Source organism: Triticum urartu, chromosome 3 (genome assembly GCF_003073215.2).
Source record: "Triticum urartu cultivar G1812 chromosome 3, Tu2.1, whole genome shotgun sequence".
NCBI lineage: Eukaryota > Viridiplantae > Streptophyta > Magnoliopsida > Poales > Poaceae > Triticum > Triticum urartu.
In genome coordinates this window covers 467522257-467532912 of record NC_053024.1, presented here as the reverse complement: position 1 = coordinate 467532912, position 10656 = coordinate 467522257, and the positions used below count along the sequence as shown (strand labels likewise).

Below are 10656 nucleotides of genomic sequence, written 5' to 3'. Positions count from 1 at the left end.
AAGATTGAAGGCATAACAAGGTACAGTTAGGTGGTTGGGCTTGGGCGTGCATAATTGACCAACAAATCATGGATCGGATACTTAATCCTTTTTTTGTAGGACAGCGGTAATATTGCTCACTGTTCGGCACTCGGCGACCATTTATGATTTCCCATTGTTTCTCTCTGTAGGTCGAGAATGCGCGCACGGGTGGGTGCTTGCGCTGCATCTATCGGTGTCGCTGTGTCGGAGTCGTGCGGTTACGTACGCTCTGCCAGCTAGAGAAATCCGGAAACGGCGAGCAGCGTGATCACCACTTCTTTTTTATTTTGGTCCAGCAGAATCTCAGGCCTCGTCGGTCGCAGCCGCGACATGCCTCGCACGCACACACACGATCGCCTAGCTCTGTCCGCCGGCCGGAGTATACAAATAGCCGCCGGGATTGGTTGCAGTGAAGTTTGACAGAGCTGGTGATAGGAATCGGGGCATCTGCACGCAGAGGGAGAAGTTTCAATGATGTCCATTCAAGGTTAACCCCTCTTTTTTTCTTCAAAAGATTACATCTACCAGGACGAATGATGGCGACGATGCGCAGCTGCCGCGTTATTGTGGCGTGCCGTCCATTTCAACCGACGTTGATTTGATTTTAGCAAACAGAGAAATACTCCCTCCGTCTTAGAATAAGACACTTATTTTGGGACGTAATGGTTTCATCTGCAGCTGTAAGAACAGAATTACGCAAACAGAGAAATAAATAACGTTTGACAATTTCGAGATTTCAGGAAGTCGCAGCGATGATTTCCTCAACTGCTCAAGAAATACTCCTTCTGTCTCAAAATAAGACACTTATTTTGGGACGGAGGGAGGTATTGTTGTCGTTCGATTTACGGTTTCAGATAACTAGAACAGGTAAAAACATCACGATAGCTGACGCCCTACTTTGCTTTGCTTCGCAGTGCAAAGAATTAGGCTTAGTTTGGTTGGTGTCCATAACTTCATGCCTGGGACAAATAGGTGCCCGGAGTGAGCCTGAAAAGATGGTCTTTTATGCCTGGCCAGGCTAGCATTTGCTATGTGTGTTTGGTTCGTGACCTGACCGATGACTACTGAATTGACTCTGTTTTTTATTATTTTAACAAGAACCGGCCCTGTAACATGTGCTAGTAGCTGATTAGTGACCTCCAGGCAGATGTCATAGCCACCAGGCGTCCAACTTCCACCGCCTGGACCAGGCTAAGCACATGCCTGGACTAACAGGCCAGGCTAAACACATGACATGACACTAGTAGAATCGGGACTAAAGGAAATTTTACGTTTGTTTTTTGAATTTTTTTCATATTTTTAAATTTCTGAATTATTTTATAATTTAATCTCTAATTATCCCTCATCACTGCTCAATTTAATCTTTAATTTCTAATCATCCCTCATCATTCCAAATCATCTAACTTCTCGGCCGGTCACCCATCCTGTCACTACTCCAGCCTGAGCACACTTAACTTTCGGGTTCTATTCTCCCTCGTTTCCAAGTCTGCACTTGTTGTTTTCCTAACAATAGTAAGGTGTCAATCCTATTAACCCTCAGGAGTTTAGCTTGAGCATGAAGTCACGCGTTCCACTGTTTGAGTTTGAAACTATTATTCTAAAAAACAATAATTATTTAGTAACACTAATATTTCTTGAATAAGTAGTTTGACCAGATTTGACCAAAATTCAAAAAATTGAAATAATTATTTAGTAACACTAATATTATTGAATAATTATGTAGTAACACTAATACTTCTTGAATAAGTAGTTTGACCATAGTTTGACCAGATTTAACCAAAATTCAAAAAAACTGAAATTTAAGCATATCTTCTTTTCTTTTTAGAATTTGAGGATTCTAAAAATTTGCAAATATGCCTACGGCGGTCAAAATCGGATGCGGATTTTCGTGCTGAATATTTTGATATATTATACTTTTTTCGACATCGTATGCAAAAGTTATAGCCGTTTTACTTTTTCATGACACTTTTTTGCAAAACATGTCCAAATTTAAGCTTTTAAATTTTCCTAACTAGTAGATGTAGTAATATAACTACATCTCGAAGGATTTTATTTTTTGAAGTTTTTATCATTTTCTTTTGCTTTTTTCAAAACTAAAATGGCGATACACGGTTTTGGGGGGGGAGGGGGGAGGGGGGAGGCAGAGTTTGAGAAATGGGTCTTTTAGTCCCGGTTTGAGACACGAACCGAGACAAAAGGGCATCACACACTTTAGTCTAATCTTGACTAAAGGATGCGATGCCCTTTTGTCCTGATTCGTGTCTCAAACCGGAACTAAAGGGGCCATTTGAACCTAACTTGACAGGCAGGCGAGGGTGGATGATGAATTGCACGTGGCTTCCATATTTCTGTATTATGTCATACAACAATCATGCTATGCCCACATCTGGAGAAGGCCGGGGGTGGTTCATTGAAGTCACGTAGAGCTAACAAACTTCTTTTGGAAATAATTAAAGGTAAAATGCATTGGACTTTGCCCTTTAGTGAGAATTGCCCCTGGTCCTAAACCTCGGCCTCCTTTGTCTACTGAGTATGTTGCTCTATCAGTTGATGGTTCTTTCTCAGTGGAATCCGGCGCAGCGGTGGCAAAAATGATTCTTCAACGGCATGATGGTTCACTTATTTTTGCAGGATGTCGGTTTATTTTCAATTGTAACGATTCACTGGAAGCTAAGATTCATGCAATCATGCAAGGGATGGCGCTAGCTATACAACATTCTACTCTTCCGGTCATCGTTCAATCTGACTCAAGTGAGGCGTTGTTCTGTCTATCAGGGAACGGACTTGTTCGTTCTGCTTATGGTCATCTCGTGGCTGAAATTAAGGAGTTGATGAGACATAGGGAGTTTATTCCTCAGAAGTTGAATAAGGATCAAAACAGAGTTAACGGCCGTTTGACAAATTATAGTCATATAGAGTGTACCACGGATGTGCGGATGCACGTGGGACTACCGTGTATTGAGAATCTTTTGCCTTTCGGCTGTAATTCTCTCAATATGGAATAAAATCCTTTTCCCACGCGAAGAAAAAAAGCTTCCTTTGGAGCTGATAGCCAATGATCAAGCAAGCGTCCACGGGACGAGATCTGTGATAGGTGATGGATGAGTTGTCTCATCAGAAAACTGGCAACAACTCCCAGCTTCCCTGCTCACATCATTTGGTGTGTGCTGGTCCGGTCCGGTAGTTCCGTAAACAAGGCGATCATGTCATGCCCACCGCGAAATCACAGCTAGCTAACCACAGCTTTTGAGGTCGTGGGAGCCCCCACTGGATCATAACATCCACGCTACAGCTGCACCTACAGGCTGTAAGCCTGAGCAGGGTGTTCAACCGCAGCTCAAAACGCCGCGAGCTGCCATATGTAAAAAAGGGAGCTGGTTTTACTGAAACCAAATTCAGAGCGATTTATGCGCTGCTAAATGACCGGCCTATTTCCTCCCTTTTAGGCCTTGTTGGTATCCCTCTTCTCCGCTCTGACTCCGCGGAGTTGTGGAGCCCAGTTCTAGTCACTCCGTGAAAATGAGCTAGAGCTTGGTCCGCTCCGGGGCAGAGTGGAGCCTAATTCTAGTCACTCCGTGAAAATGAGCTAGAGCCTGGTCCGCTCTGGGGCGGAGTGGAGGGAGCAGAGAGGAGCCGAACGTGGCCTATTACAAATAGCAAAACCTGGGAACACCAGTCCAAAACTTCTGGGAGGGAAATAGCAACATCACTGTCAATGCTCCATGAACATGACAATGCGTCGAGATTATAGCGACGCACATGATTGTACACATGACGATCACTGCCATGATTGATGACAGACAGAACAAAAAAAAAGGGATGAAAACAAATTTTTGAACAGCTTCAGTCACACTACACCACAAGACATAAAACTGTACCTTCGTGGGCAGAAAAACGCTTTTGACATTTGTACCCTAGCTCTCAGTACAATTAAGCGCAGGGGACCTTTAAAAAGAAAAAGGAAAAAGGCGCAGGGGGAGGGGGGATATATAAGTAGGAGTTATTGAGGCTCTCGCGACCGCGGCTGCGTCGGGTGAGCGCGCCGGCGGCGCTGCCTTGATCTCCTCCCCGCAGCCTCCCCTGCGGCCGTCGGCACCGGATCTGGAATCTCCTCAGCGCTCTTTCTCTTCTCCCCCGCGAAGCTCCGCTGGACGCCATGGCTCCTCTCTCCCAGCCCGTGGGAGCAGCCATGTCTGCATTGAAACGCTCTGGCGACAACGGCCCTCCGCCCCACCAGCCCCCTGCGGCGGCCGCCGCTCCGGCCCCGTCGGCCTCCCTCACGGATCCGCGCGTCCCCCGTAGCTCGCGGCAGCCTGCACCCGCGAGCAGGTTCAGAGCGGAGAATGGGGGGCGTGCGCGGGTTCCCCGCGAGTCTCCTCCCCTGCCCGGGTCGGTGGCCACCCGGCAGCCCTCCGTCTCTGGCGGCGCTTCCGGTCAGCTGCTGGAGTCCCAGGCTTTGATCCCCGAGGCTCTCCTTGTTCTATCGGATCTGGCGGCGGCCCCAACGCTACCTTCGCCACCTCAGGCGGGCCGAGTCCCTGCACCCAGCGTTGGCTTGGTGGTGGTGCTCGACTCCAGGCCTGCTTCCTGGTGCGCTGTCAATGATGATGAGGTCCAGATTGAGGAGTTGGTTCTACAGTCGCCGTTGCCCGACGGGTCTGCCGGCGATGCACATCTCCAACTTGGTTGCTCTGTTGTGAAGGATGTGGAAGATATTGAGGGCCTCACTGAAGGATGTGATGACGAGAAGACACCACAGAAGCTGCTTGGTCCATCTTCAGAGTCGGCTTGCATCGGCATCTCTGCTACCACTGCTGCTCTTGAAGCGGAGGCTGGCTGGGAGCATGTGGAACGGGGACACCGTTCCGGCCGGGGTGCTCCCCCTGTGCCGTCGAGAGAAGGTCTTGAGCGTAGCCTCGCCTTCAAGCGTTGGGCTCGAGGAAGGTGCTTTCATTGCCTCGAGCGTGGCCACCAAGTCCGTGCATGTCATGATCCATTCAGATGCATACGCTGCCGTCGCCCTGGTCATCGTGAGAGGTTTTGTCGTGCTCACTCTCCAGTTGCTCGGGATCGCTTTCCGGTCGCCCGCGTGAGCTCTCCGGTCTCTCAAGCTCATCACCAGCGGAGCCGCTCCCCATTTGTCCAGCCTTGTTCTTCGCTGACCAGGTGTTGGGCAGAGGTCGTGGGCAACTCGTCGCTGCATGTGTCGGTGCCGCCAAGGTCCCAATCTAGGTGTCGCCAGGATTCCAATGCCAGTGCCTTTTTGGTCTCTGCTTTGGAGTCCCAGTTTGCTTTGCTACGCACGGAGCTCCTTCAGGAGGTTGAGCTCCTCCGCACTGAGCTTCGCGACGCTCTTGCCAAGCTTCAGGTTGCTTCGGTTGTGCCTTTGGTGCCTGAGCTCCAGTCTGGTTCCATTGATGAGGTGGATGAATGCTTCTTTGGAGATTTTTCTCCTCGTGCTGTGGATGGGACGTCGTCTGTCTGTGGCGGTGTGGTCATCACCGAGGTCGTGGCTCCTGTTCTGCAGATTATGCCTGAGCTGCAGGAGCTTTGTGGGGAATCAGCTATGGTGCAGCCGATGAAGCCGGGCTCATTGGAGTCCTTGGCCTCACCATCACCGTCAGAGTCCTGCCAGCCGCTCGCCTTTGTGGATAGTGGATGTTTGGATGGTTCTGTCACTCTCTCATCTATGCCCATTGGGCATGAGGTGTCCTTGAGTGACGAGGTTGATGAGACAGGTGTGTTGGCGCCTAACTCTGATGCTCTATCATGTGAGCAACTGGAGATGTCTGAGTCCATCGTGTCGGTTGCTTCTGTGGTTGATGATGTTCAGACGATTAATATGTTGGCTTCTGATCCTTTGGAGCCTAGCCAGCCGCTCGCCTTTGTGGAGGATGAAGGTTCTAATGTTGCGGTAACCCACTCGCACGTGACTGTCAGGCAGGTCTCTGTGCGTGAGAAGGTCGATGACATTCTCTTTCAGATAGAGCTTCATAGCTTGCTTAAACGTTTGGAGGCGGCTAGCCCTGGATCTGGCAAGGCGATTGTGGTGGAGGCTCTTAGGAGCAAAGGAAAGAAGAGTGACGCCACAAAAAAGGCGTCCACGGCTGCTTAATGGATGATCTTCAGTCTCTTGCGTTGTCCTTATGGCCTGCATTGTCTTTGTGGATTTGGTGGTGTCCGTGGTCGCTAGCCAAGTTAGCCTTGTTTGGGGTGTCTTTGCGATGTAGCAGTGTGGGGTTGATGGTCTTTACGTGTTGGATATGGTTGTCGAGTGAGTAGTCCACATATAGTTGATTTGTATCAGTTTTTACCCGGTTTTCCGTTAATTAACTGGGCAATTCTCTTCTGCTTAATTAATCGATGAGGCAAATCTTTTGCCTCCGTTTCAAAAAAAAGGCGCAGGGGAGCTCTAAAGAACACAAGCCCGCTCGAAGCACATAAGAAAAGGGGCTGGTACGAGACGATTCCATATGCATCGCGAGAAAAGAACTGGATTTACATGATTTGGCACTTTAGTACTTCCTCCGATCCAAATTAATTGACGCACAAGCGTGCGTCTATTAATATGGATGGGAGTAGGAACATTAATTTCAGGCTAGGTTCGGTTACACAGGCGAACCACCCCAAAGGCCCAAACCCACCACCCCAAATGCACACAAGAACTACCAGTACCTACCTAGAATCGGTAAAGCTCTCACCGGAATCTCTTATCCTTCTGGAGGAGGATATTAGGGTTCCGCTTAGATCCTGTTAACTCGCCCCATCTTGTCCCTGCTCCATGAACACGTGAAGAAATGCTCCACAGGGTGTCTCCTTGCTGAACAGCTGCGTCTTTCGTGGCCTTTGCAGTGGCTTTCGATTTCATCAGAGGATGCTTGCTGCCCTTGCCCATGCCAGCTCCTAGCAGCCATCTCGAACCAGATTGCTGCTGTGTTTGATTACCCCACGGTTTTGTCTTCTCAGGCTCACTCTTAAAACCGGCCACATGCACTTCTGTGACTTTAAATTGGGGAACAGAGTCTTCCTCTATCTTTTCTTCATCGACCGATACTTTATCAAGAACCTGCTCAGGATTGGGCTCCTCATAATCTTGCTCACTGTTACCTTTCTCTGAAACGGTGCTGTATATCTTGGGCTTTGGGGGAATAAAAACCCTCTCAACTTGAATCAAAGAAAGCATCGGTGTGCCAACTGGCTCGTAGTTACGTAGCGGGTCACGCAATTGAACCATGAGAGCAACTGTGAAGTTGTTCCCCAACAAACCCCATCTTCTACCAGATCTCCTGCTCTTTTTGTCTGCAGTCTGGCCTTCACCAAGTAGGTCCGTTGGTTTGGCATGGTGGGCAGCAAGTATTTTCGATGTACGGTCACTGAACTGCTCCTCTTCATCCACTACTCCGGAATCAAGCCTCATCCACTCATCTAGAGTGATCGATAAGCCCATTAATCCATCAACATCACCACCAGCTTGTTTAACATCCAGAAGCTGCAATCCTGCAGTTCCTTCCAAACCAAGTGACAAAGTATTCTCTGCCGACTTTCCTTGTAGAGATGAAATTTCTCCAATAGGGTGGGCACTGATATTGGATGGTGCCTCTTCTTCGGACATGCCAGACTGTATCCTCAGACCCTCAATAGAAAGGGCTTCAATCTTTTCCATAGCTAATGGAGCAAGATCCTCAAGTGAAACATATTCTGAAGCACTTATCGCACCCAATGATGATGACAGATCAGCACCTCTTTCTTTCTTCTTCTTCTTTCCCAAAGCAGCATTGCTGGCCCCTGCTGCCAACGCATCAAAACTATGATTCTCCAGTAGGTCATATCTGCATTGGTTAGAGTAATATATTTTAGCCAGGGCAAATGATGAAGTATTAAGACGTCATGAACAAGCAGGAAAAGAAAGATTTCTAACCTTCCTGAAGACTCTAGAGCAGGAGAAGCCTCCCATGCAAGCTGCTGCATCATTTTGCCATTGACATCTTCTAAGGGCATAAGTTTGTTTGCTTGCATTGATAGCTTTTCGATTCCAACTGAAGCTAGACCATGCAATATCTCCATAATTCCAGAGCCCATTTCTGCTGGCAGTACGATTGGAGAAGAAGCCTGCATGACCAAGCTACAATTGTTCTTTGCATTCTTGAAAAGAACTGGATTCATCGACCGCAGAAATCCACCATCCTCTGTCTGAATAAATGGGCCCAAACCATCAGCCAAAGGTGGCAACTCAAGGGGCTGCTCAGGTGGGAGGGCAATGGGGCTACCAAACCCACTTCTACTCCCAGGTGGAGAAGACTGGAAGGACTTCTCATTTAGCCCAAATTGGCGCATCAAAGCTTCAGTTTCCTCGTCTTCCAGTGACTTGGCTCTAAATGTGGTGTCTATGGGCGGAACTACATTCTGCAGCTCAAGTTCAGCCTCGCGTATGATTGTGGAGAGATTGAAATCCTCTGCAACATCTTCACAACTAGGTTCTTCCACCTCATCTTCGAAATCCAAACCAAGAATACAGTCCCCAGATTCTAGAGCTTCCTTTTCAAACTGCTTCCAAAGCCGCTCTCTTGGTGACTCGGGATCACTATCTGAGGTTACCCCAAATGGGCTATGTGCTATCCCAAGCATATCCAAAAACTCATTAGCAACAAAATCGGATGAAGCATCCATGCTGCGTGATCTGCTCATCTTACTGGCGGAATTGCAACTATCTCCCGCACCAATGCAGCTCAATCGCCTAGAATGCTTATCTTCCACAATTGGTGAGTCAAATTCCTCTGGCTCAACAATTGAGAATTTGTTGAATATACCCTCCAGAACCTCCAGTTCTGCATCTGCTGCCAGCTCACCATCTTTTTCAAATGCGGCAGTAGGAAGCAAGGCCGCTTCGACCGATGCATCCTGCTTGTCTCCTACATCGTCCATTTCAAGAGCAACATCATTGAGCTCCTCTTCCAACTTCACTTCAACAGTTCCCTCTTTAGCAAGATCTTCAATTAATAATGCAGGCTTGGCCGTTCCCTCTTCATTAGCTTCACCACTAAAGCCCTCATCTTGATCATTCACATTGGCAGTCTCGACATGTTTGAACTGGTCTGGATCCTCGAGGGTGACCTCAACTCCCTGCTCAACCACATTGAACTCTGAACCATGACAATCACCCTCTGGGTGCACCAAGTCCCCCTCTCCCTTCCTCATCTCTACTGAGGTGCAATGCTTTGACTGCGGTGAACCATCCTCCTCGCATTCTACTGTTGCCGTCTCACCCTTGGTAGCATCAAGACCGGCATCACCAACAAAGGGCAAGGCCTTTACAGGCCTCGTGTTTGGCAAAACCTCGTGGAGCACCCTCACGTCCCGGCTCCGTGCCGGCACTGGTGACGGGGACTGCACTGACACCTGCCGCGCCATGGAGCCCCGTCTCAGCCCCGCCACTTCCCCTCCCTTGTGCTGCTCCCCACCTCCGCCCACGAGCACGCAGGAGAAGGTGACATTGAGCCGCGCGCCGCGGGCAACGCCAGAGAGCCGGAAGCTGGTGCTCCACTTCCCAAATCCGGAGTCGCCGCCCTCCTCGAGGTCGTCGATGGAGAGCGGCAGCAAACGGGTGAGGTCGACCTCGTGCTTGCCGAGCTCGAGCGCCGAGGCGGCGACGGTGACGACGAAGGCCCGCGGCTCGTACTTGACCGCGTTCTTGGCCCCGCGGGAGAAGTAGACGGGCGAGCGCTGCGTGAGCGGCTCCTCGAAGGCGACGGCGCCGAGGGCCGGCGCGACGGGGCGGGTGGAGGCGCAGGCGGACATCCGGCGGAAGTGGACGGAGATCGGGGAGCCGTCGAGCGCGGTGGGGAGGCCGTCGACGGAGTGCACCTGCAGGGTGAAGGCGCAGTCAAGGCGGCGCCTGCCCAGGTGCGAGATGGCCGTCAACGACTTCTTCCAGAAGGACGAGGATGAGGAGGAGGAGGAGGTGGAGACCGAGGAGGAGTAGGAGGCGGAGGGCAGGAGCTTGCGGGTGGAGGAGGAGGGCTTGAGCTTGGGCTTGTGGCGGGCCTGGTCGGCGGCGGCAGATGGGGCGGCGGGGAGCGGGAGGGAGCGGCGGCGGCGTGAGGGGTCGAGGGAGAGGGCCTTGTGGAGCGTGACGATGTCGCGCGCGAGGGCCGCGTCCCCCGCCTCGGCCGCGCGGTCCGCCGGCGGGCGGCGCGACGACATGGGGGGAGGGGTTGGGGATTTTTGGATGGGGTGGGGGAGGGAGGGAGGGAGACGGCGCGGCCGGCGTGAGGGACAGGGGAGCGGGTGCCTTGCTTGGTTTGTTGTTTACTGTTTGGTGGGCTGCTTTTGTTTGGCCTCGCTGGCGCTGGAATGGGAATCGAGATCTGGAGGATTCGAATTCTTGTCTTGCCTTGTGACGCCCGGGCGGGGATGCGGAGGGAAATGAAAACGTTGGTTGGGCGTTCGAGGAGCTCGTGAAGAACAATAGAGGAGGGCACGGCCGCACCGCATGGGTCGTCTGTGCTCGGATTTTTCTGTTTCTGCGGGGTTGGGTGGTCGTTGCGATGCGAGCCGTATTCAGGGTTTTTGGGTGGGGGCTGGGAAGATGCGGATGCAGGTCAAGTCCGAGATTATTATTATTTTTAACCGGGCTAA

At 50.7% G+C, this 10656-nt stretch overlaps 1 protein-coding gene across 1 annotated transcript; it reads right to left on the bottom strand.

Moving 5' to 3' along the window:
* Positions 1–6495: 6495 nt before the first annotated feature.
* On the bottom strand, positions 6496–10407 carry LOC125544388 (protein PLASTID MOVEMENT IMPAIRED 1-RELATED 1-like). Its single transcript, XM_048708055.1, has 2 exons — positions 7940–10407; positions 6496–7850 (listed from the first exon to the last, which is right to left on the bottom strand). Exons 1-2 carry the CDS (start codon positions 10219–10221, stop codon positions 6719–6721), a joined length of 3414 nt encoding a protein of 1137 aa, XP_048564012.1. The 5' UTR covers positions 10222–10407; the 3' UTR covers positions 6496–6718.
* Between the last annotated feature and the right edge of the window lie 249 nt (positions 10408–10656).

Bases quoted from the DNA above. Each gene is read 5' to 3' on its own strand.
- LOC125544388 (XM_048708055.1), bottom strand. From the start codon at position 10,221: ATGTCGTCGCGCCGCCCGCCGGCGGACCGCGCGGCCGAGGCGGGGGAC. The intron at 7,851-7,939 runs GTTAGAAATCTT...TAACCAATGCAG, and splicing joins GCTCTAGAGTCTTCAGGAAG to ATATGACCTACTGGAGAATC.